Raw genomic sequence first — 27,167 nt, 5'->3', positions numbered from 1 at the left:
GCTTTGTGGGGTTTTGAGCATTTGATTTGCAACCTTAAATTTTTGTTTGTTTCACATCTACCAGAAGAATTGGCAGAGAGAATATGACACCCCAATGCACTCCCAAACACAAAGTTTTTCAATTACAGCCTATGATTAGCTTATTTTAGACACAAAAGTGACTTGGATTCATCCCACTTATTTTAGGAACTTCAAGCATTCAGTCAAGAGACTGATCAATATAAGACACTGTAATTCTGTAAGACAATTCAGATTTTGAGCCAGTTGAACTGCTCTCTGGAGGCACTTTACTATTCATTGTTAGCTGAAATCCTGAAAGAAAATGTTATCACAATACCCAATTTTAAAAGTTTTACAAGAGTACAAAGGCAATATTCTTCCTGTGTGACTGGAGAATCAGAATATCACCAGCTGGAAAGATCCCGTTAATTTAGGATTTCTGAGAGTCAGATTACTGTTTTAGAAGCAACTAAACTACCATCTGCTGACCCATTCTATAAATTCAGACAGGGTACATGACTTCCCTGAAGCTGGGTTACACCATTTTCTCTGTAAGGAAGCAATCCACCTATGCCTATTAATTCCTAACCTATCCTATGAAAATACTCAGCTCTCACTGTTCCTAGGCAAAGAAAGGTTAAAGGCACACAAGAACTATTAGACTTCCTTGCAGCAGGAACACCAGAAATATATTTTTCTGCATTCCTGTAGTAGCCTTGCTAGTGCAAGGTACAGATCTATATTAGGTACATAATTTCCTTGTTTATATTCCCTATTGTGTTTGCATGCTCCTATGGATCATGTAAGTTCCTTTTGATCTGACAGAAAACTTCTGCTATGGTAACTATCAACAGTGACCATGCAGTAACACTAAGCTGATTCCTAACTTCAAGGAAAAGCTTTACACCTTCTAAGCACAGGCAGCCTTTTGTTCAAAAATGCACCTTGCATGCAATTATTAACCATTTAATTAGTAATTAAAGTCATAACTGTAACCTCTACCAACTTAATTTTCTATCTCTTGAAAGCTTTGCAAGTAAGGATTTTATCAGCATTTAGTTCATTGACAGAGCTATTAAATAGCATTCACTAAAAACCAGCACTAGGGGATAAACTCAAAACCAGACACCTTCATGAATGTCTCCCTGTTACTAAGTGAATTTCAAGCATGTCAAGTGAGTAATTTAAATGTTAATTGCATAGGTACCCTTTATTATTTTTTTAATTGAATAGGTATGTGCCACTATGCCAAATGCCATAGATATCTCAACATACCAATACGTTTGATTTTATCAGCCAGACATGTAAGTTATTCAAATAAAACTTTTTTTTGACAGGATCCATTTTCCAAAAATACTTTGAAACCAACACTACTTTTTATTTTGTAATCCTGATCCACTGGTATGCTTGGATAAGTATCAGCTCATTCATACCCTAATTCTGTGGATCCACTTAAAAGGATAAGTTCTAGCATTGTCCTTAGAAGTACCTCCAAGTTCTTACATTTTGGTGCATTTTTTTAGAGTCAATAATAGTACTTGAGATGTCTCTTCAAACTAGTTCATTTAAATTTGGGAAGGTGCATATGAAAGTTATTTTGGTTTGCTAAATTGAAAATATTTACTTTAAGCCAAAGTAACCTTACAGACCTTTTTAAAACTTATATTCTCTTTTTTTGTAAAAGGGAGGACTTACAAATTTTGTTCCAAATACAGAAATATTTATTAAACCTTATTACTGTTTCCTGTATCACCACTTAGCTTTCCCATCTGCACCTTGCAATTGACTGAAACAAGACTTATGGACTGGGGCAGGGCAGGAAGTCACATGCTGCATTTTATACAGGTTTAAGCCCTGGTTTTCAATGCAAGTGGCCATTCCTATTTCATTTACTTTTTTTTAGCTTCCTTTTTGTTGACTTCATGTAACTCTTAAATGATCATAGATTAATGTGCTTAACACAGATTGCAAAGAACAATTGCATTCCTTCTACATAGCTCCTCACTGTTTTGGCTGAAATCTCTCTTTATATTAACCATGGGAAATAGCCAGAAAATGGCAAATCCTAACAAACATAGCTTTTTCCATTGAAGACAACAACAAGGAAATGCATATTAGCTGGGCAGTAAACCAAGAGATAACCTATATTTTTAACAGTCACAGGAGTCCCAAAGGAATTCAGGAACTGGGTCATGAATCGAAAGGAAAAAGGATGAGCAGCAGCTGTTATTTTGTAATTTTATCTGGCTAGGGCAAACAAAGGTAGAGCATGAGAAATGACCCCTAAATTTCAAGGAATGGACCCAGTTTGGCACCTCTGAAGGAAAAAAAATGGGCAGTAAAAGCCTAGCCTTTCTAGAAAAGACAGCAAAAGAAAAAAACAGACTGTATTTACTAATTGCAATTAAGATCTTTCAAACTAAGTATTTAGGAGTATTTATTTTCTGGTTTACAGAGCAACCTAAACAATTTGAATATTAACAACATATAAAACATGAAAAGCCATTCCCCCTGAACAAAACTAGGCATTATCAAGCAAGTCAGCTGCCACGTGTTGAGCTGCTATGGTGATAAGTGCTTTGGACAGACTTGTGTACCTGCAAGTATTTTTAGATTTGTATCTTCAAGTATTCTAAATGTTTTTCTTTACTTGAATGTCATAATATCTCAGGAGGATCCCTTTCCAAGCTGAAATTAAAATAGAGAAGTACTTAGATTTAAATAAAACCCCTCTCATTACATTTTTAGGCATGGAATCCCTTACTTATTTGAATTTTCATCTTCTCACAACTGTTTTTCACTAAATTATTACCAAAAGCCCACTGATACATAGCTGAGTGTGTGTGTGTGAGCGTGAAATCCTTTGGTGTACTCCTCAAAGCACACTGAAAACTGCTTTACTGTACCATTAAAAAAAAAGTTATTATGTTCAAGGATATGGTCTCCAATGAGCTAGTTTCTTCTGGCCAAAGTTCAAGCATTTCAGTTATTACTTAAAGACTCTGAATAAGCAGTTTTCACAGTGAATAAGGTCAATTAATGAAAATAAATTAAATCCAACTCCCTACTGTAGTCTTTCACTCCCAGTACAAACAGGGTATGTGATGACTGCTGAAGTAATGTACTTTACCCTGAGGGGAAGTTAGGGAAAGAGGCACTCCTGTACACAGTGATGCTCCAGATGACTGTGGAACAGTTTTTGTTAATTCTAAAGGGGTTCTTCTTAATTCAGGAATTATGCAGAGTCCACGCTTCAGAGAACACCAGGAGAGCACGGAAAAACTAGGAGCCCAAAATAAAGATACACTAGAATCTTTTTGGCACGAGGAGAGGGTCTAAATGCAGTTAACTGAAAGATCTTACTCCTCTCAACAGGTATTCAACACTTAGTTATTTATGTTAAAATTACAAAAGACAGAGCAAAAACTATTATTATTTTTTACCTCTAACACTAAATGTAAGATTTTTCTTCTTCCTTTAGAAATTTCTATTTCCAGTCGTTTCTGACTTAAGTTTGTTAAATACTATAGTTCAACCTGTTCAGTGAGCTTGCTGAAATTTCAGAGGCAGAAAATACCAAAAAGAGCATTCACATTTATAAATTATAAGCAAATTTGAACAGTGTATGGGAGAACCAAGATCAAACCAGAAGTAAAAAAATACAGTCATTTACAGATAGATACACTGGACTACAGTTTAATTAAAGTACTTGTCTTCCAAAAGGAACCACACTGGTTTGCAGTAATCCCTTTGCCAAGCCACCAACCTAACTAGCAGTGTTGTCATACCTGAAACTGAGCCATTAATGCCAGTGGATTATTTTGACTGTTGTCAAATGTCAAAACGTCAAAGATTCCAACACAATTAACTCGTAACCTTTAGGAACAAGAACAGAAAAGGAAAAATTGCCATTAAACTTAATTGGTTGCTCAATGTTTCCTCTAGCATTCATTGAATTTTTTGATATTATAAAAGCCATCAGTACTTAGCAAATTACTATGAATCAGAAAAGACTGATTTTACTATTTGATAAAATGCACAGACAGTATTCCATTTACAAATAAATCAACAAATTTCTAAACTGATAGTAGTGGGTCTGATCTGTAGTTTGGGGATAATGTATAAGTCTTCCCAAAATATGTTTTAGAAGACCTTTAAAAAACCAAAGTTATAAGGTTTAGCACAATGCCTCAGGCCAGTTGAGAGAACTTAGTAGCTATTTATGTACCAGGTGCAGAGTCAGCAGCTGCCAGGAACCCAGAGCACAGCGAGACTGAATGCTTTCATTACCTTGTTTTTCCTGTTACCAGAATCTTGGTTGGATCCATAACTCTGCACGCCAGTCCTGCTGTGTGAATGGTCCGTAAGGCAGAGCTGAGCTGCACAATATATGCCCATATCAAAGACTCTGGAAGCAACCCCGCATGCTGCCGTGGCAGAGGTCCATCATGCTGACCTAGAACCAAAACATTGTGAGCATCAATGGAAGGCTGCTGTGCAAAAAGCAAAGTACAACATCTTGAATCATACAATTAACTCACACCCTCATTTCATTTAACTCTTAATAGTCCTTGAAAGACACATCTATGTTGCTTTAAAGGTGAGTTTGGGAATAGATTTTTCTTCATTGGTTGGTTTCACATAGTGTTTTTATGAAAATGCTGACAATTCATTAGGCATTATTATTTTCATTCTCATATTCAGGGAAATGATGTTTTGAAGTTGAGAATGAGCACTGATTGGAAATTTCTCAAAGTAGATGGTACATCACAATATGCAGGTACTTCAGAAGTAAAAACACCAATGTCCTGAAACAACGAGTATGTACCACAATAGCGGAAACATTTTACTGCCTTTATTGCAGGCAGGCTTCCCAATTAAACATTTTCTATGATCTAATGAGAAAAAAATAACAGAGAAAAAAATAACAAACTCATTTCAGCTTACATGAGCAAATCAGACAAAGATTTGGAGGCTAAACATCACTGAACACAACTTCACTTACATTCTGCTGTGACACAGCTCCCTGTCAAGTCATCACTGCATGACCCCTACTCCATGGGTCATATGAAAGAAATGCATTACTCTCCTTCCAAATGAATTTTTAGTATTCCTTTCAAAAGTAAAACTCAGTCTTTGCAAACACACACTCAAATCCTACATTACAAACAGTTTGAGTAATACTGAGTCACAGATAAAAAAATGAAGTTATGGATAAAAAAATGTTATTTTAAGTAGGATGTGTGTAATTCAAGTAAGCTGGCATTGTTTGCCTTGCACAAAATTGAAGCAGAAGAAAATACATCCAGAGTAAGACAGTACATCTCAATTTTACAAACCACAAGAGATATTTCAAGAGGTTGCCTCAGTACTGATTTTGCTTGTTTTGAGACCAGTAATATCATCAGTAGTAAGTAAAATCATGCAAGCAACTGATTGGTTTTGCTGTGAACTGACTGTGCTCTTCTCTAAACATTTATTTCTTTTTAGTTTTTTCTTCGTTTGTTTGTGGGTTTTGGGTTGTTTTGGTTTTTGTTCTTGTTTTTTGAGGTTGGGGGTTTTCCCCCCCTTTTCCTACATAACCATATCAACATCTGTGCATTTGATCAAAGTAAGCATATGTACACTTGCATGCATATGCACACACAAAATACACGCACAGTGAAAAACAGTGGAACACATTCCTGATAACTTTTTACTGGGAAATTTTACTGACTGAGGGGTCATGGGCTGAGAATGTTACAAACTTTCATTTGAGCTTTGTTTTGTCCACTTTTAAAATTTTGGTTTGCTTTTCAGGTTTAAGGTACTTTGGTTTAGATTATGATGATCAAAATGCTGACTCCTTTAAAAAACAATAAACTTGGCATGTCTACTGAAAGCTGAATATTATGAGATATTGTTTGTTTTTTCTGGCCCCCTGATGAATCAGTATGCAAATCACTTCCCACAAAAACCATCATTCCAAGTCTCATGTAGCAAACTTGTCCCTCATAACACTCTCTTCTTCAGAATGACAAAGACTACATTATAAAATGACTGAGAAGATACAACCTCCTGTATATTATAAAATGACTGAGAAGATACAACCTCCTGTACTAGCTGAGACTCTTTACTACTTGCTGTAGAATGCACTTTGTATTTGGTGAACAGCAACATGAGTAGCAAGTTTAACAGGGATGTGCATGGATACTGTAAGAGAGTTACATCTGTACAAAGTAAGTCCAGAATAGAAATGTTGCTATAATATCCCATAGAGAGAAAAGCTGAAACTTGGCAGTTATTTTTGTGCATGCATAAGAGCACCCGCCCTTTGATTTTCAAATTAAGGCAATGTAACCAAGGGAAAGTCCAATATAAACAGAAAGACCAGAGTTTGACACAGCTTCTCCTTATCTATCAGAAAATCTCAGCAATGTTATTTTACTACTGCAAAAACTTACTTGAGGCTACAGCCAAATCTGGGCTGCTGCTTTCACACCAGTTAGCTGCACCCCACATTCACATACACTAAAGGTACAAGCTAAAACATGGGAAGAATCAGCTTTGAAATACCCTCTTACAGATATCTATCTGTTCAAAATAACCACGATTAAAAGCAGTTCAGTTGGCTGCAATGCTGACCATAATGTATGTCCCAAGAGGCCCACCACACCTGCCGCAGACAGCACTTGAGCAAGGACCCAAGGAAATGAGACCCAAAAGCTTGCTCTTCAGGAGAAACACACAGTTGGAAAGCTTTCCAAACAGTGCTGAACACAAGGAAAAACAGCACAAGAATGTAAGTAACCATTACCCAAATGATCACAGTATTACTTGAAAAAGTGTTTTGTTAAGAGATTCCATGGTTGATTTGCAAAGGCTTCCCACCGCAGGCTGAATCTATGGCTACAACAAGCAAAATTTCAGACTGTGTTCTTCCCACCTACTGCATGGCAGATTCACCTCTCCCTATAATTTCATCTCTGTGATGTAGAACATGGCCACTAATGGAAAAGATTAAAAATTTAAAACCTGCCATTTCAAAAACACAGGTTATCCATTATTTTTCCTTGCCACATTGGGACAAACATAAATAAATAAAAATGCTAACACTTACTTTTTAGTTCTGTGGTATGCTGTTGACAACAGAACAAAAAAATTACCCTCTGTACCAGTGTGCATGCATATATTAAGCTTTTCCTTCTTAAAAAAATTATTCAAATGAAATTCTGTTCTCCAGAGCAAGTGTGAATCCAGGAATAGTCCTGGGGTGGGAAGGAAGACCTGGGAACACCAGCAGTAGGACCTGTTTGACATCATCAGGAACACTGAAAGCATGCCAAGAAACAGCAATTCTCACACAGTAACGAAGAAGAAAAAAACCCAATGAGAGATTTAGCTGTTTACTAAATTGAACTCTCAGGCTTGTAAACCAGTCTTTTACATTCACAACTATGAATTGTACAGTGTTTACTTGGCGTTCCCAAGTTCAAGTACTGAAAACAAGACAAATGCAGTAGTCTTCATCTCTCCTTCGGGGAAAATTGGGGTTTGGTTTTACATTTCCCCATTTTCAATGTACAGAAAGGTTCTGAACTACAAGAAGGCAGCAGTATTTTTGTAAATATTCTAAAGCTACTGAAAACTCAAACTTACTTTGAAAAAGTTGCAGCTTTTGGCAAAGGTATTTTAGGATAATTATTAGTCACATATTTTGTCTTCAAAAACATCATGCTGACTTTGAATATTCACATATTCTTACTCCTCATCACACACTATTCATCTAGTCATCACACAACTTATTTCTTTTTCAATAGAAGGGGTATTTTATAAAAGAAACATTCAGCACGTGGGGATGTAAAAAACTGTAAAGTCAGCAGTGAAGGCCATTTTTGTGTGTCAAAAGCAAAGCAAGTTTCCCAGATCATGCTTATCTTCATCAGAAAGTATTTGTTTGCTGAAAAACAGAGACTGTGCTGCTGAAAACTCCTACTAACAGCATGTACGCCAGCATTTAATTATTCAGAGTGCTTAAAAGCAGACCAAAGGACATAACAAAGGCATGCTCATCTCTGCCAACCACAAAAACTCATCAGGACAAACCTTTCTGGCAGCTGCCAATAGTTACTGTTAATTTGCCAGGATTTTCTGACTGTTAAGTTTTAAAGTAAAAACATTCAGAAATTGGTTTACCATTCAGTTATTGGACTGTTAAGAGCAACATTTCAGTACTTTTGGGTTAACTCGCTAATGCAAAGAGAACATAATTTTGGCAGAGATAAATGCACTAATACATGCTATGGTCTGAAGCTAAGAAATATAAGAAAGGTGGAAGAATACCAAAAAGTTCCAGAACAACAGATTTAATGTTTAAAGTATGAAGAAATGTTTTAGGAAGTATAAGAAGTGAGAATAATATAAGAAGAAACTTTTCAAATAAATGTACTTTGAGTATCGATTAAACAAAAATTCAGATTCCTGGTTTTAAACCGTGCAAATTTAGTAAAATATGACAGAACAATGTTAGATTATCACACTGTACCATCTGAAGGAAGAGGCCGTATCATTGAATAAAGAACATAAGCAACAAATTCTACTTCATTCAGAAGTCAGAGACATTAGTTTACAGCATAAAAATAAATGTAAGCTGCTATTTTTCTCCCCCACACCAAATCTCTAGAAAGGCAGTCCTGTAACAGCGTCTGTTAGTAACACGGCAAGAAGAAAACACCCAAGACTGACCACATTGACACCAGTGACATGCAAGACAGCCATGTAAACCATAATCCTCATCTTTTAACTATCAAGGTCTCATGTTGCCAACTCAAGTGTTCAACATAAATAAGGTTGCATACCTGAAATCAAATTCTCTGAGTTCACTGATCAGGTTCACAGTGTTGTGCCTCCTAAAACCTTTATAAGCAATTGTACTAATCTGGGCCTCATGCTGCAGAGTACCCAACTTCCATCCATTCCCCTGCTTCTCTTGGGAGTCTCCTCTAGGCAGGCAGACGGCCAAGAAACTCTGTGAGGGGATGGAGAAAGGATCCGTGAAGGCAGGCAATTCTGAGAAATCAAGTTATAGGTATGCAATCTTATTTTTCTCTCTTAAATTGCTCCTTCTACTGAGGACCAGACTAGAGAGCAGCAGCTATCAAAAAAAAAAAAAAAAAAAGAAAAAGAAAGGCCAAAGCAAAGATATGCAGAAAGATTTGACAAAATTTGGGAATTCAGGTGACTTCTTTTCCCCTAATTTTTCTACTGAAAATATTGAAAGAGCAGGTAGTAATTGTCACAGTCAGGAGACAATTATCTTCCCTACATATCCCTGTAAGTTCTGTTGCAACAGCTCATTTTAATTAAGTAATACTTTGGTTTCAAACAGACATTGATGTTTTATTTCCAACTTCCCAGATTATTCCTGCCTATAAAAGGAAGCTGAAGTAGGTGAAACAAAGGGTCCAGATAGCCCATGAGCCTGTTTGAAAGACACATACACTAAAATCAGCTTGCAATGAATACTGAAGTGTATAAACATAAACAAGTAAAATATTCTATTAGCCTCCAGTGATTTGCAGCCCAGAAGTAAATATCATGACTGTGCAGTCCCCAAATATTTCTCCTCCATGAGTAAGCCCACTTCCCCCTTGAACTTAGGCAAATGTCCACAATAATCTCTGAAAGTTCCAAGGCTTAACTATCATGACAGCCTAGGTTTTGAATTTGCTACCTGTCTATTTTCATTGGTAAATCCTTAGTTTTAGGCTGGAAGAAATAATAAACATTTTTTATTAATTTCTTTGTTATTCCAGATGATTTTTCAGAGCATATTCCAGGCACTTTTAACCCCATTATATTCCTTTCCATCTTTAAAAGCATGAAAAGCATTATTCCACTTTGCTGTTCTTCATCCAGCTGTTCCACACCTTTGATCATCCCTGTCACCTCATCTCAACTTCTTTGCTGCTGTTCTACACCTTTCAAAATGCATGAGGAGGAACATAGCTTCAGAGAGAAGTCTATCAGGCACACACAACTTGAATACAATGTCTACCATTTCACTGCCCTTTTCTTAATAAGCTACATCAATCTATTTCCTATTTACAGCTATTCAGCAAGAGGACAGTATTTTCTTCAATGCACTTAACCGTGGTCCCAGACCTACTACTGAGTGGCAACAGTCACAACAGAGGCCATCACTTCATGTTTAAAGCTAGTTCCATTTTTCCTTTGATCACATTGGTTTACATTACATCACCTGCTGTATTATCAGTAGGAGTTCTAGTCTTGTAAGATCCTTCTGCAATCAATCACAACTGGCCTTTGTTTTCAACAATCCAAATAATTTGGTATTACCAGCAAAGTTTGACAGACAATTTATCTTCAGAACAAACAAGTGAATGTGTTAAGAAATACAACTCCCAGGACATCATCTTGTGAGACCCATCAGTGATCTTCACTGTTCACTCTGTTTCTAATATTCTAACCAGGCATTAACCTAACTGAGAACCTTCTCTGCAATATGACTTCTTAGGTTCTTTTAAAGACTCTGTTGGACTTCATTGAAAACTCCAAGGTCTTATCTGCTCGATCTTCCTTTAAATAACTTTGATAGATTAATGAGACATGACTGCCCTTTATAGGTCCGTAACTTAATTATTTTCCAGTATGACAAAAAAATGTGCTCCCAATAATTTTATGTAACTTTTATTATTTTATCTAGAACAGACATCATTCTACTATGATTCTCTAAACAGATACAAAAACATAACAAGGACTGATTCACATGGAAATTGAAAATCATGACTGGGAAACACTCAGGAGCCTAGTCCTGCACGTAACAGCCATTACCCTAGCAGTAGATCTTCCAGTTTTATCTCACCAAATTAGTTTCACATCAGGCTCATTGAATCTGTAATTACACTCTGATTTGCCACAGGATATGACACATCAAACTGGGGTTTCCTCCATCTGAGATATTACCACCAAAATCAGTGGTGAAATCAAGTTCCATCTCCACTTAAAATGGTCAGCTCAGTGCAAAGTCAGAGAGAATTATGCAGTATTTAAGGTATCCACAAGTCTTTGAACGTATGAAAGGTTTTCTTCAAGCCTTTCAACATATTCACACACTACCAAACCACTGTGCTCTGATGTAAAAAATATCCAAGTGAAGTTCTAGATGTCAACCTCTGAAACAGTTTGAATTCACAGCTAAAAGCTCTAATTTCAAAAGGCACGAGAAAGAAAAAAACCTTAGCTTCTGCTTCTCTTCATACACTGGCAGCCTAAAGACATTTAGGGAAGATCTTCTCTAACTAAAAAAAAAAAAAAAGCAGGCCACGTCACAGTCATCTGGTCATCTTTAATGCTGTATCTAATTTCAGGGCTGGTCCTGCATCAAGCAAGAAGTTGGTGCAAAAAAGCTCTGCAGGGTATTTTTCTATCTTAAGTCTTTCTGTGATTGCATTAAGCAGTGACCACCTCTCTTTCTCAGCATGGCACTGTTTGTGTTGCCAACACCTGACTGCAGTTTGTAAGACTGCAGGGGTCACAAACTGGTCCTAATAGGAAGAATGATTGACAGCACAGTGTTTTGGAGAGGAAAAGGCTTTAGCCACAAGCATATGGGCTCTACTGCGCCAGTTGCTGAGCTATAGACCATCCTGTGACAGATTTCATTTAAGAATGCTTATGTAGTGACTCCATTGAATCTATGTATAAACATCATTAAAAAAATTTCAGACCTAAGAAGTGAAGTTGGTGTCTGAAAAGAATAAGGTACAGGGATTTTTCAATCAATTTCTTGTCTTAACTAGTAGTTCACATTTCAAATCATCAAATAAAATACTGTTTAATGATTCCTCATAGTGAGGAAAAAACCAGAATGGTAGGACACCTAAACAGCAAGCACCAAATTGGCACAGCATATCTTCTGAATTTTGGAACTATTGCCATTAAACGGTAGGTGTTACCTGGTGATAGACCTGCAACAAGGACACTAGAGCTCCTGGCTCCCAGTTTTGCTCCAACTTATTTTTCTCTCAGAGAGTTGTAATTCCCTTACATGCTGACATCAATTTTATATTTGTTTGATAATTTTAAAAGATTTTACAAACAGGAGGTGAAGAAGAACGCTCTCATGTCAATCAGCTAATGGCATGATTAGCCAAAAAATTAAGCTGAACAACGGTTTGTGACCAGGTGTTTACTGCTGAAACAGTGTGTAGAAGTATTGTATCATAGTGTGGTTTCCTTACCCCATTTCCGTTTTGTGAAATAAGAATCAGCACTAGGGTCATTGAAGTGTCTGCTCATCATAGTCTCTCCTCCAGCATGAAAATCATACGCAAACACTAGAGCTTAAAAACAGAAACAGGTGATATTTACTAACTCAAACATATTTGAAAGAAGTATCCACACATCAACTGGGGGGAAGGGCAGGGGGAAGAAAAAAGAAAAACTTACAATGTTCTCCAAAAGCTTTAGTGGTAAACACTTCACGCAAAGTTACGATATTTGAGTGCTGAATCTTTTTCCACATGTCAACCAATACCATGCACTTTGTGTTAACAAGACGGAAACCTAGGGAAAAAAATAAAACCCATGGTTTAAAGTATAATGTTTAGAATGAGAAAATTTTACTTCAGCATTTAGTCTGAAACTGCTGAGAAGGAACCAGATACTAAAATATGACTGGTACACTCTGGAATGCTAGTCCTACTGAGACAACTCGATGTTTCTCACCATGTATCCTCCGAAGGCAATAGGGCAGGTCATCTTTACTATTTACGGCTTTATAGCACGATGTAATGTACCCAAAGTTGCTCGTTTTCTGTATCCGATTGGGCGGTGGCAGTGGTTCCAAAGGAAAGAGACTGTGGTAGCTGTCCACTTCCGCAGGAACTGCTAAAATCAGTTTATACACAGAAACATGTTAGGCCTCAGCTGACTTTGAGAAAATTACTAAGTAGCAGAGAAAATTAAAATTACTTCCAGTAATATTTAAATTATCTCCATCATCTTTTAGGCACATGTGAAGTTAAAATTCACTATTTTTGCTTTAACACCAACATATTCATAGGTTCCTAAAAGAGATCCCACTGAACTAAAATTATTGTCTTCAGAAAAAGTGTTACACCAAGTAAAATCAACAGAATATATGCCATTTCCATTCCATCTGCCATTTTCTTATTTACCTTAGAAATTCACCCTTATGAATGACATTTCTTTGGTGTTTTTCCTACACTGATTCAATAATAAGCACCAATTTCAATGCAGACTTCATACCATGGTAAGAACCACATTTTCCTCAGAAAAAAAGCAAGTATCAGTCTTACGTGTTTTAATATACTGGTTTATAAAACAGGGAGAGAGAAGTGCTAAAGGTTTGTAAATCAGATTAAGAGATTACCCTCGCACTTCATCAGGATTAAAACACTAAACTGCATTTTTAACTGCATCATTATTATAGTATGCACACATTTGAGAAGATAGTGCAAGCAAAATTGTTTAAATAAAGCTGAATAAAAAAAGCCAAATCACAGTAAATAGTATATGGTTCTTCTGCCTGACCTAGCACAAAGCCTTCTCTGATATACCAGCAAAGCCACTTCAAAACAAACTGCTTTGCTAGTTCACACACTACCTTTGAAAATATATGCATCATTTAAAGAAGTACCTAATACCTACAAATACAAAACTGTTCATCACAGGGCTTAACTGCCTTAATGATTTTTCCTTTGTCAGCAATTTGAACTATTCCTAACCATTAAGGAATTTCAAAACAGAAGAAAATTACAACAGAAGACAGAAAGAATAATTCATATTTCTGAAACACTGCATTTGGTTAACCATGGCCCAGGCCGATGAGTAAAGCTACATGAAAAAATAAAAACAGGTGGCAGCTTTTGTAAGAGGTTGTTAATATACATGAATGTACATGATTGCAGAAAAACATGATCACTGTTTAGAGTTTTGAGGAAAACTTACTTACCAGGAATATCAGCCTGATCGATCTGGGCCATAGTTATTAAGTGTCTGTTGATGAGTTCCTGAAGGAAAAATTAAGTTAAGTTTTGAACATTATAATGCAGCTCATTAGTTTTGAAAATTTAAGAAAACACTGTCTTTGAAGTACTAGCATCTAGTACTTCAAAAGTACTAGCACTAGTACTACCTGTACTAAAATAAAGAATTAATGCAAGTGTCTAGGGTAGAGAAGGTCAGAAGAGCAATAGTTTGAAAATTTGAATGATAAAATACCTAAATTCTTGAAGGAGCTTCAGAAGACATTTGCTATAGCTGGCACTGACAAAGGCCGCTACTACAGTAAAGCTGAAATTAATAACACTCACAGCCAGCCTTGAGATGATGAACCCTGAGCAGAGCTCTTCAACTAACACCTGCATACACTTCCATTTCAGTGGGAGACTTTCAAACTGAATAGTATTGCAGCCTAAAATAATGTTACAAAAATAAACCCATGCATGCCAAAAAACCACATCAGTAATAGTACTGAGCTGAATAGTAAATCATGGCATGCAGATTAGATTGCAGTCATATATGTTGTAACTCACCCCCACCCTCTGTTGTACTCCACTTATTACAAGATTTGATTTTCCAAATTCTCCACAGGGAAAAATGACTGCACATATTGCAAGTGTCTATTTCTGTTCTACCATTAACAATTGTTTATTTTTTGCCAAGATATTAAATTTTCCTTTAAACTCTCTAACATCTTACCTGTCTGAGCTCATCTGCCATGAAGAAGGAAGGTGCATTTGCTTTTGGCTGCATGTAAGCAACATGAGGTGCAGCTGGATGGTAGATGTGGTAGTTTGGAAAAACCTAAAAATAAAATAATTCAAGAATCTTTTTCAAGTCCATAAGGATAAAGTAAATGAAGAGTTTTCTCACTCTTTCAGTTCAAACTACGAAATCCTCATGTACAAGTTACAAATATATTGTCAGGTATGTTACAATTTTTTATGTGGTATTCACTTCTAAAGATTTCAAGGGAGAGGGAGGTGTATGTGTATATATGTATGTACGCAGTTATTTTCACAGTTTTGTAACTGCCTTTTTCTCCATCACTGTAAATATAAGAGCTATTTAACCTATCAAAAAAAAATCTAGACTTTTTGATGTTTTCTCATTATGCATGTATCCACTGAGACATAGAATGCTTTCCTGCTATTGCTATGTTAAAACCCCAGAAAGCTCCACACAACTGTAGAAATATACAAAAATTACTCTGGTCCTTATATTTTTGGATAACAACTAAAATAACTAAAAGGCCTCACCTTCATACAGAATAAGCCATTTATAGCATTAAAAATAACATCTGTAGTATCAACCAATTCAGCACTTACAAACTCCAGACAGCTGTGTACTGAAAGCCAACATACCATTCCTGTGAGAGGTGCTGGAGTTGTATCAGTGTAGAAGTATGTGGTTCCACCCACTGTTTCCTTCTGGATCACCTGGCCAGTAGATGGAGGCTGAGAGACAGCGTTAGCGACAGACGCAGAGGCACTAGTAGGCACCATATAGTTTGCTGGGTTAGGAGTATGACTTCTTCTTCGAGGAGCAGGAGATGTATGAGGAGTTATTTTGGGAGAATGAAGAGGAGAAGATCCTGCTGACAGTGACATTCCTTAAAGAAATACAAGAAGACATTCTAGATAAATCTGTCATCAAAAAAATTTAGCAATTTCAGAAAAGCAGCCTTCACTACCAGCAACATTCTGAGCAGGTGAGACACTTAACTCTTTGTATAGATAATCGAAATCCTTGAGAGATAAGACAGTAAGAGCATGACTGAACCAGTATCTTTCCCCCAAAATTTTTGTTTATTGCAGAGAAATAGGGCTTGGGAACTTACAATATACACATGAAGAACTGAAATGAAAAACATAAGTAGCTGAAAAGGGAAGACAAGTCAAAATAATGCTGTGTCTAAAAGACAGTTCACTAAACTGCAGAAAGATAAAATATTAATGACTATGTAAGTGAATGTTTACTTAACAGTTACAGGAGCAGTCAATGGAGTTTGCTTAGCTGTAACTCACTTCACCTAATTATGCATGTACCTTTTATTAGAACTCCACAGTTATAAATGTCTCCAGTAATACAGCTCATAAATAAGTGTGTGAATAGTACATGATATGCTACTAATAATAACTTCAGCGGAGTAATTACCTATTTTCCTATAATTATTGTATTTAAAAGACATCCTCCAAAAGATCTATTTGATATGTAAAAATAGATTACATCTCATGATATTAAGTCTATTAAACAGTCCTGTTGGAATTTTCTAATTTATTTGAAATTATTTTATTGGCTGGTGTTCACCTTCAACATTACAGGAGCAACTCCACTGATGCCTGAGAAACTCTGTTTCTAAACAAAGTGCATTAATGAAAAAAATAAGGGCAACTTTTCTGCATACACACTTTTTAGTTACCAAACAGTCTAATTACTTCAAGAGCTATTGCATCCAGAACTCTCAGATTTGCTTACTTATAAAAATTAGGTGCAAATTAGACATTCCAGGGTGCTGCTGAGGAAGAGATAACCCTTCAAAAAAACTCCTTGCAGAGTTACTTACTAGCAGAAGATCTGACATATTCAGATGTTCAGATTAACACTAAGGAAAACATCTTTGAAAGGTATTATTGCTCAGTTCAGTCTGGGATGTACTTTCTTTTCTATACAGTCAGAATTGTATTAGTCATACTAAATATTTTCCTTGAAAGAATAGAAGATTCACAGCTTTCATATTTAACATTCTGATGACAGCTGAGAATTCTTCTCTAATTAAGAATGGTTAGTTATTACTCAGTTATTTGATTAAATTAATTACGTAAACTCTAGTAACCAGAGTAATTTAAGCAAATATCCAACTAATAATAGCGAGAGGAATTTTTTTTTGCATACACACTTTTTAGTTACATAAACTAATTTATTTAACTTCAATCATGAGTTACTGTATGCAGAGTTCTCAAAATGCATCATCAGTAATGTGTAGGAGTGATTTCACACTCGTATCATGTCCCTAAAGTAATCTCATCCCCCCTACATTTTATTTTTTTCTTTTTTAAAACAAAAGACAAAAGCATGTAAGTTTCAGTATTAACAAGTAATCAGTACCTTGGGAAAATTACTTTGAAGCTATATTACCCTAATGATATTAAAAGAATATTTGTAACCTTTCATTTAGCTCCTCTCATTTACTCCTCTGACATCTCAAAAGCCATGTTTATTAATTCAGCACAATTCTCTTTTGTTCCCCAAAAATGAATAGTTCCAACAAAATGAACAAGATTTTTTAAATGTAACTAGTCAAATCATATGCCGTTTTTTTAATTGCGTCCCTTAAGCCACTTATTCTTTTTATAAAACTGTAAATTATAAGAATATGGATGGATAAAAGTCTGCACTTTTCTAGGCTAGAACTTTTCTTTGTATTAATACACATACATGTGTGTACACACATCTTATAGATAAGCAGTATTGTAAAATATTGCTGATCAGTGTACTAACTTAAAAAATTAATTATAATAGGCACTGCTAAATGGTAACATACACAGTCTCCTAAAAATCTGTTTAGAAATTAACTGTATGATTGTAAAATGTTACATATTTTGATAGTACCAATTTATACTACAAAAGAAAGTAAATTTTCATTAAGGGAAAAGTTACCTTGAGTGACTGAGTAATACTTCAATATTTCAACAGCTCTGTAAATATTGTTACATTTTTAACAAAAGAGTAAAACACAAATGCATTCTTAATCCACTGGGGAAAGATCAATTTCAAATGAAAACAACGTATTAAAAGCTGAAGGATGACTAAAGTGGCCATTAAACTGAAGCAACTCTACAGTTAATGATAACTAAGAATTGTCTTCATCTATGGAAAGTTAGTGACATGTCTTTTTCACTCTATTCCAATAAAGTTGTATTAACTAAAGTCCTCGCAAGCACATCATCTCAACCCACACAGGAATAAATGGCTTCAAGAGTAACTCAATAGAACAGCCAACTGTAGGGATCAGGAAATAAGAACTCAGCAGCCTTCATATGTATTGATGGAAAATAAACCAAAGACCTCTCTGCTTTCAAATAAACACTATAAGTACAAGACAAGACACTCAGTAATACCTTACAGAAAAGTCAAGATTGCAACTCACTAAAATTATACTGTAACCTTTTGCTACAAGTTTCCCAGAAAAAAAAAGATCTCTGGTGATTTTTAGAGATACAATTTCAAACAATTTCCACTTTAAGATTTACTTTTAAAAAAAATTTATTCCTGCCAAAGAATAGTTACACACACAAATCCTTCATGTCTTTGCACAGGTATTAATGCAAGATTGAAAGTAAAGGATCACAGCATCACACAAATCCTTTCAGATGGCCTTCCAGTCTAGTTAGGTCTCCTCAGAAAGGACATTGAGAGTTCAGTGAAAATCATCTGGCAGGCAGAACATATGGCCTCCTCATTTGCCAATATGCATAGTGACTTCAGGAGATGAAAGAAGCTTGACCAGAGTCTGGTTATATTCTACTAGAACATACTACACATGCTACAAGAATTTTGCTCCTACTGACGTGTTAGGTATGGACAGGTTGAGAAAACAAATACTGAAGGTTACAGATTCTTCTGAGAGACTTGCATTACATTCTGCACAATCTAAATAACTACTGAAAGCCCAGCATAACAAAAAAATTAAAAAAAAGAAAAAAAAAAAAAAACCCACAAAAAAACCCCCACTTAATACAGTGCAGCTTTGCATATTTAAGTACTTCAGGCAACTGAAAGAGTGCACAAACTCAAGCAGATATCACCAACTTCATTAGTATTTCAGGAAATTAAAAGCATACTAATAGTAATATTTAACCATAACAAATGAAATTAGAGGAAAATAAAAGAAAAATAGTTTTTTTAACAAGTGATTATATATTTCCACTGACTAATCCTCAAGGAAAAAGATGTTACTAAACATGCAATAGTAACAACGGAACCAGACCTCACAGAATTAGGCTGGTTTTAATAGCACAGTTTATAAAAATGTCTATTCACTTAAGGGCCTAACAAAAAATGAGCATTTAAAAACCTACTTATGATTTATATATATATATATATATACATACACACATACACACATGTATACATATAGATAGATAGATAGATATCTCACTCCTATCAGTGATCTTGACAAATAATATTAATCTTTCCCTACGAGAGGGTTCAAGATTCCCCTGCATCAAAATTCAAATGCCAACAGGAATACTAGACAGACATCAAAAAGCCTGTTTCTAATTGTTCCTCCCCATTCCTTGTCTTGGGGAATCTTAATACACTTCATCAAGAAGTCAAATACAATCTTAAAATATGAACTGCAAGGGGAAAGGGCTTCTTTAACTTTTCTATCTAAAAAGAGGTGTTAGGGTATGCAGCTGTCATGGTGTCGTCACACCAACACAGAAATGGTTGTGGGATTTGAAGATCTTTTCCCAATATTCACAGTGAATGTGCAGGCTACCTACACACACCTGCAGCTCCTGATGCCTTCTTGTAAAGAGAGATACTTACATATCCCTCTTATTCTCATATTTTCATTTATTGCCTTGTTTTTTATTTTTGAAGTTTCATTGTGACTGAGGAAAGGGAAATGGCAGACTTTGACATGCATTTGAGACAATGCCCAAAGACATTTTATGAGATTACTGTTTCTAATAAAGCTTAGTAGCACACAATGTATTTGAATTAAAAGCTACAGTGTATTTTGAATCTGATAATTCACACAGATAATCAGGATCAAAGGGCATTAAGCATGATTTCTTCATGACTCAGTATCTACAACTTTTTGATTTAATGAGAACTCACAACTTAGCGAGGCAGGATTTCATTAAGCTCAGGTGTATGCAAATCAGCTGGCCTACAACATTAAAGGTTTTAAAAAACCTTCAAGTTTTGCCTACAAATTTACTAGTTTACAACCATATCCCCATGTCTCTAATGCTTGTAACATATTCAGAGGTGAAAAATTAAACATTTAATATTTCATCACTTTAATGTTCTGTACTTTAGAGACACCACAGACTACCAGGTAAATTGTGAAGAATGACAAAGCAATGTAAATTATAATATCAGATTATTTCAAGAACTTAAAGTAGCATCCCTAAATTCATTAACTATTTCCTTTTATTGTAAGTTTTGTATCAGGTCATTAGCATTGTAGCTGTGTATTTTCAAGTTAATTAAATCTGCTTCATTCCCTAAACAATTTGTATCATCAATTCTTCCTCTTCAGTTTCAATTGGGAAAATAAGATTAATAAAGTCTCTTTGTCTTCTTCTCTTCTTACATTATTGTGGAATAGCTGTACAACTTCCTCTGCACCACATTTGATCCAAGAGGCTGGAAGCTCTTGGGGCCTTCAGCCACACAAACCACCTCAGCTGAAAGTGCTCCATCTCCAGCTGGGGCTGTGGGCTCTGAGAGCTACAATCCTGAAGCTCATCACAATGGAGATGTGTCAACTGGACACAAGCACAGCACCTTCACACTCCTGGCTCCTAAGCCTGCAGGTTCAGACTGGCAGCAGAAGCGGCATCTCCTACATTCTGCATAGCTCAGAATCTAACTTGGACTAAATATAAAAGTAACAGCAAATTGCTGTCACTTCCATCAGCAACAAAGGCATAATTCTTTAGATATAACTGAGACATTTTTCACTACTGAGGGCTATACATCTGTTCTCCCTCAAGTTCAACACAGCAATGACGTCTTATCACTTCAATGACATTCATGAATTTCTTTCATACACTGTGTTGCATATTTAATGGCATCAATACTCTAACACAGCTACGCAGGGCTGGGTAAGATAAACTTGTAAGCAAAAGTGCTATTTGAAGATCGTCAACTTCTTACTAGATTTCCCACACAAATAACAAACAGGGTGTGTTTGCTAGCAAGGAAAGGGAGGAGCAATAAGGTAGTATTCAGGTGAGTTTACAGAAAAAGAGTTTGGAAATGGTAAAGGAGATCTGTTTATAACTCTTCAGTGAAACAATTTTCTCCCACCACTTGTGTAAGTCACACTTCATATCACTCTGTTTCCATACTCTATTAAAGGCCACCAAGATGAACATGACTTCATGTTGAGATAACCCTAGAAAGCACTTACATAAATAAACATGTGAATGCGGGAGTAACCTTCTTCCATGCTACATTCTAATCAATACGTCAGGCATGGATCCAACAAGTTACCCACTAAAGTATTTTACATTTCCCCTGTCATATTTTTCAGTATTTCTGCAGTACTGTTGACAAGACAGGCAGAACAAATTATTTCCAAAGGACAAGAAATACTAGATGTCAAAAGTGGTTTTGATTTGCACCTACCTTTAGGAAAATCTCAGAAATTAGATATGTGAAAGAACTTACATTTTTTTATCATCAGGAAGGAAATCAAAGGACTGTTTTCATAATTTACCTACTTTGTTATGGGTGAATAAAACTATAGCAGTCTTAAATACTCCTACTACATTTCCTTATTTCTCATGAAATTTTGACTTCCTCCAGTATCCTGTAAATTACAATAAGCAATCTTAATCTCACATAAATACTTAAATCCGCAAAGTTATTCTACTGGAGAGTATTCACCCTTTAACTAGAAGGAGACTTATCTTTATTCAAAGGAAAATTCTTATGAACTCTTTACATGGCTTTTATTTGAATTTGTTTTCACTTATTGAAAACTAACATATCTCAACCATTTTTTCATGACAACTTCAGAATGTACTTCAGTATTTTTTCATTCTGTTACCCAGTATGATCTAAGTGGTGAAGTTTCCCCACACAAAGATACTGCTTTCTTATTTAGGAGCCTAATTTTTTAGAAAGAGCACCTCCTAGCTGACCTTGAGGTAACAGGAATTTTTGTGCATGGATCCTGTTGACAGCTTTAATGTTGACATTTAAATAAAAATAAAAGTCTGTGAGCAGTATTTACATAGGACACTTAGGTTCAGAGAATTCTGCACTTAGTGAAAGAAGAAACGCTTCTAGAAAAATACAGAGAATCCAACCAAGGTCCTTACTTTTAACTATATTTTCATTTTATTTATACAGGAAGAGCAGGGAAACAAGCCAACTCTGCCTGAAGTTCTCTCTTATGAACACTCCCCCATCCCTCTTGTCCACAAACAAACAATAGTATTTGAGGCTAGAAAGTATGCAGCATTGGTATCTGTATTTATTTCTAGGACCTGAAATTGTTGTGTGAACTTCTTTCATCAGTGTTACTTATCCTTTCAAGTATTACTTACAGATAGTAAAGAAATTGGACTGTGAAGGATCCCTCTGAGACCCCACTGGACACTTTCCAAAAGTAGATCATTTTACTGTATTCTATTTAATCCTTTATACACTTTTCAATCCAGGTGACAAGGCTGAGAGGCATATAAACACAACAGTTTTCCAATAAGACGGTACAGCACAATATAGGATCAAGCAGACACAGTACCACAACACGTTCATTTGGTCAGCAGAAGTATCAATCTGTCCTAGCCTGCTCTATGTTTTCACATGCAAGCTTAATGCTGGCTTCTTTCACATTGACACTGGCATCAAGAAAGACTGAAGTTCATTTTAATAAATGGTAATTGCCAATAGATGTTTAAAAAAATCATTTATAGCATTTGTCCATCCGCCTTTTGGCAATTACCTAATGGCTCTCGGTAGCCACAAGAGACTTCTGGAGGTTTAAGTACATACAGAAACTCATTAAAGAATCTGCAGTGTGAATATCCAGATTTGCTGATAGCTATATACTAAAAATATTTTAATTTTAATTCTATTAATTTTGTTTAAATAAGTTAACACCTTAAGATCAGAAGACTAAAAGATGCATGAAGGGCTTGAACTTTTCAAATGTGTAAAAAAAAAAATCTGTCACTCAATTACATAACTGCACGGGACACATTTCAGTAAGAGTTTTAAACCTGGGAAATAACTATAAATTAGAAGTCTTAAAAGTGAGATTACATGTGACAGATACAATAAAAATTAACACTATTTTGCAAGGCACAGTATTATAGAATTAGCTTGTCTTCTACTTTGTGTTTTTAATCCAGATTTTTAAATCCTCATATGTACTCATTAATAACAAAAAAATACTTCTACATCACACAGTCTAGAAACATATAAAAAGAGCACATTGGTGTGCAGTAAACCAAGATCATATGCATTGTAGACTATTATGCAATTCTAGACTATGGATAGTATAAATCCTCTCCAGGTACTGCTCTGGCAGGAACCACTCAGGACACAGTATGTGATAACTCAGCAACCTTTTTCCCCAAAAAGAGCAGAGTAAGTTGTTAATTTCAAAGCTGCTGTGGCTGAGCAGATTTCACAGCCTGCAGTGTGATTTCCATACTACTGGAATATAAATCCAAAGTTCCTCTGCTTTTTAATGATTGCCTTAATATTAAGAGTTGAAGTAGGAGGTAGCTACACCTATACCACACTGTACTAGAAATCATTACTCTCAACTTACCTGGTGCTAACCCAGCAGTAGCAGGACTTCCCACGGAGGGGTGAGAGAACAAGGCTTGAGAGAAGGCAGACATACTTGACTGGGATACATTACTCAGCCTGGAGGTTGATCCTCCTTTAGGAATAAACTCACTTGCAGAAGGATTTGGTGTCTGTTTAAAAACAAATAATAAATTCAATGTTTATTTCAAATGAGAAGGGATTTATTTGGTAGAAAATACTTTCTAGACAGGCCTACTAGTACAAGGAGTATTTTTACAGTACATACAGCTTACTGAAGAGAACAAAGAATACTGGAAGCTGGTCTGCATGATCAAATTTAGACATGTTTTAAGCTTATGTCTGAAGTGTTAGAAGCAAACTTTCCATATGAGCAGCTGGTCTACAAATTCATACAACATTTTGCAAAAGGCTTTCCATAAGCATTACATTACAAGTTGGAGAACAGACTTGACACTGAGAAAGCTTTGCCACAACTGCACAGACTGTTCTCCCACGACTTCAGCAATTTTGTCTCAAACCAACTAGCAATTTCCAATTAAAGGTGTAAAAATGATTCCTAGTAGAAAAGTCACCCCTGCCTCTATTTCATACAGATCTGTATGTTTAGCTTTTTTGTGAAGGTAACTTCTGCTTTAATTACCTGTTTTATTTATCTAGCACCCCTAGTAATAAAGTCTAATTTGGTGCCATGGAAAAAAACAGAAGAAGAATGATGGCCAAACATCATCAATTTGTTAGTACATAAAACTAATACAAGAGCAATTTTTAATTTCTATTAAAATCAGTAACAGACAGTTTTGTAGTTTGGAATCGTGGTGTTTGTTTTGAGGTGAGGTTTTTGTTTGATTTAGGGCACAGAGGGTTAGAAAAAGAAAATCCCAGTTAGAGCTCTGAAGGCAAAACACTTATCATTGGACAGACAATTACAAATGACAGGAGTGGAACAAAAACTACATTAAGCCAAGAAATAAAATCAATTATTACATCAACACACTGAAAATCTTGAAGATTATTGAATTACAGGATTTAGTTTATTAAGTAATCTGCACAGTACCTCCCAAAACTGTCTAAACAAGTTAAGTAAAATAAGAAGACAGCAACAGTTCCCATTAGACAAGGAGTACTGTTAAGATAATCCATAATGGTTTTTACAGAAAATTATACTGGACTACTTTGGTTTCAGGCAATTTTAAAATAACTAAATATATCAACTGTTAGTTCAATTACTAATATTGATTTTACCAATATAAAGTGGCATCAGAGAAATAAGTTAGTGCCAAATTAGAAGTGAAGTGTGAACATCAGTGAAGAAAGCATTTGAGAACAGTTTCCGTTAACTGTGTTTTAATACTTTTATTTGATTATTTCTGCCAAATATCATAGTATTAATGTATTTCTATGCAGTGAAAAAGAAGGTTCTCAAAGTCGTAAAATTAAAGAAGATGCCCAGATTTAAAAGCAAATAGCAAAAATATTCTACCTTTAATCAGACAGTAAATTTTAACCATGATCCACTTTATGATACCAACTACCACCTTATTTGTCACCTTACGTGTGCATGTTTCTGAATACTGAAGGAACAGCTACAAGTAAATATGTTGACTGTGAAGTAAAACATTTAAATAGGTAAAGCGTTCCATGAGTTTTAAAACTCTTTAATTACACTTCAGGAAAACATGTTAAGATGTACACTAATACAGCAAAACAAATTATAAGTTGAATTATACAGACTGAAAACACGTAACTGACCCATTTATACTCAAAAGGTAATATTCTGGACTTATCTGAATTTAGGTACAGGAATATGTAAGAATAGTGCTCCTCTAGATAAAAACTGGCATGCAACCATTCAGTGAAATCTGCACTGAAATTGAAGAAAATTACAAAGGTGGTGAAGTACAACTTTTCCAAACAGTGATAGACCTAAATAGCCATCAAACAAAACAACTGGGAGAGCAAGGGACAGAATTTACATCATCTTGCTAAAAGAACACAATTCCAAGGAACTATGCGATCTACATTTTTCCACTGCTAAAAGTAGCAATGACACATCCACAGCTCTATCACATATAAATACTGTGTCAAGGTGACAAGGGTAGGACATGCCATTAGAAGCATGCAAGCAGAGAAAAAGACACCTTCTGGAAGGTAACTCAGACTTTCCTAGAGCAACTGAGAGATTTTCCAAAATTCCATCTTATAATTTTCACCTACTGATTCAAACTCCTACAGTACAGAGATGCTTCTTATTTCTAATCACATTCTGCAATTTTCATAGACCAGTTTTCCTGTCTAAAAGTCACTTACTTACTAAAATGTTACTTACTAGCAAAAAGGTACTTACCTACTAAAAGTTACCTATAACCATCAAAATTTTTAAATGCAGCTTCACTTTAAGAAAGAGCTCCACTTTAACTGGGAGGTATTTTAATTTATCCAAGTGAAAGAGTCAAACCCAGAAATCTGCTAGGGCTGATCTGGTTTATGCTGTAGAATTACAAACTACAATGGGTCAAGTCTGATGGAAATTCAGTTTCATTCCATTATTTGATATCACAATTCAGGATGAGCATCAAAGCCGAGTAAGATGAAGTTGTTTTAACATAACTTTGATGAAAATGTTGTGTATGAGTAAACAGCTCTAATTCATGAAGATAGACCCTACACTATGAAAGCCTGTTTTACTTCTCTGTGATGCTGAGATGCAACATGAAGCTGCAATCCAAGACTTTTCCCACTGGTAAAAAAAGTGATTTAACTTTTGGTCACAATTTTAAGACCCTTCCATCTTCAAGTTGTTTTCTAAATACAGAAAAATACTCAAGTTCCACAGTCAGTAACCACAATAAACAAATCAAAGTAATACAGCAAATTCTAGTGATTGGTGCTCAAAACTAGCAAATACTGTCAGACAATTTGAAGCTTAAGCCCCACTCCACATTTAAATTCATTACATCTATGTGAAGCTGCAGTTCTTAAAAAAGTTCTCCTATGCTTTGGAAAACATTTTACCCAAAGTAAAATATTAATTTTTCTGAAAACAGTTTTCTTGCATGAAAATAATTAAGATAATGAGGCCAGATCAAGTGACCAAACTAAGTGAGGGAATGTAATATTACTATTAGCTTTTTAATATTTAATATCTTAATTAGTTTTGAATCTTTGTAGATAACTATTTTACAGCAATGACCGTGCAAATATGCCAAAATTAGAAAGCCATGTTCTTAGTGGCCAATGATTCAAATTATTATATTCTTGGCCTTCAAAAAAATCCTACTTTCATTCTGTCAACTCATAATACAAAGTATAAATTCCAGTTTTAGCTTTACATCTAGATCAATGGTAAGACTGAAAATCTGTTTAAATGGTAACCATGCTTTAGAATCCAACTAAGTATTCTTACAGTTTTTCCATTAAAGTCCTACCAGACTCTAATGGAAAAACTGTAACATGACAGTTTAAAAGACTTCCCAAGATGACAAAAAAATGTAAACTTTTATAAAAATGAAAATAATCTAGAGATCTTCTAAGTGAAAACATTTTCTTCATTCTGTATTATGTTTAAATTTTGTATACAGCTTTTAAACAATTGTCATTTAATTATTAAT

General features: G+C 35.3%; 1 protein-coding gene across 6 annotated transcripts in view; it reads right to left on the bottom strand.

Moving 5' to 3' along the window:
• The window catches only part of PAN3 (poly(A) specific ribonuclease subunit PAN3), a 79,243-nt gene that overhangs the window by 12,600 nt on the left and 39,476 nt on the right, over positions 1-27,167 (bottom strand). For 5 of the 6 annotated variants that reach the window (XM_058824831.1, XM_058824830.1, XM_058824832.1 and 2 more), the window contains 9 exons: positions 23,558-23,708; positions 15,393-15,640; positions 14,728-14,832; positions 13,979-14,036; positions 12,730-12,891; positions 12,451-12,567; positions 12,243-12,344; positions 4,291-4,456; positions 3,789-3,876 (listed from right to left, as the gene is read on the bottom strand). In XM_058824831.1, coding sequence (XP_058680814.1) covers positions 3,789-3,876; positions 4,291-4,456; positions 12,243-12,344; positions 12,451-12,567; positions 12,730-12,891; positions 13,979-14,036; positions 14,728-14,832; positions 15,393-15,640; positions 23,558-23,708 — 1,197 coding nt within the window. Of the gene's footprint in view, positions 1-3,130; positions 3,283-3,788; positions 3,877-4,290; positions 4,457-12,242; positions 12,345-12,450; positions 12,568-12,729; positions 12,892-13,978; positions 14,037-14,727; positions 14,833-15,392; positions 15,641-23,557; positions 23,709-27,167 lie in introns of all 6 variants that reach the window. The other variant, XR_009275996.1, reaches the window with a different exon arrangement.

This window comes from Ammospiza caudacuta, chromosome 2 (genome assembly GCF_027887145.1).
Source record: "Ammospiza caudacuta isolate bAmmCau1 chromosome 2, bAmmCau1.pri, whole genome shotgun sequence".
Classification (NCBI taxonomy): Eukaryota; Metazoa; Chordata; class Aves; order Passeriformes; family Passerellidae; genus Ammospiza; species Ammospiza caudacuta.
Note: the sequence above shows the minus strand (reverse complement) of the source record. Positions and strands in the feature narration are given on the sequence as shown.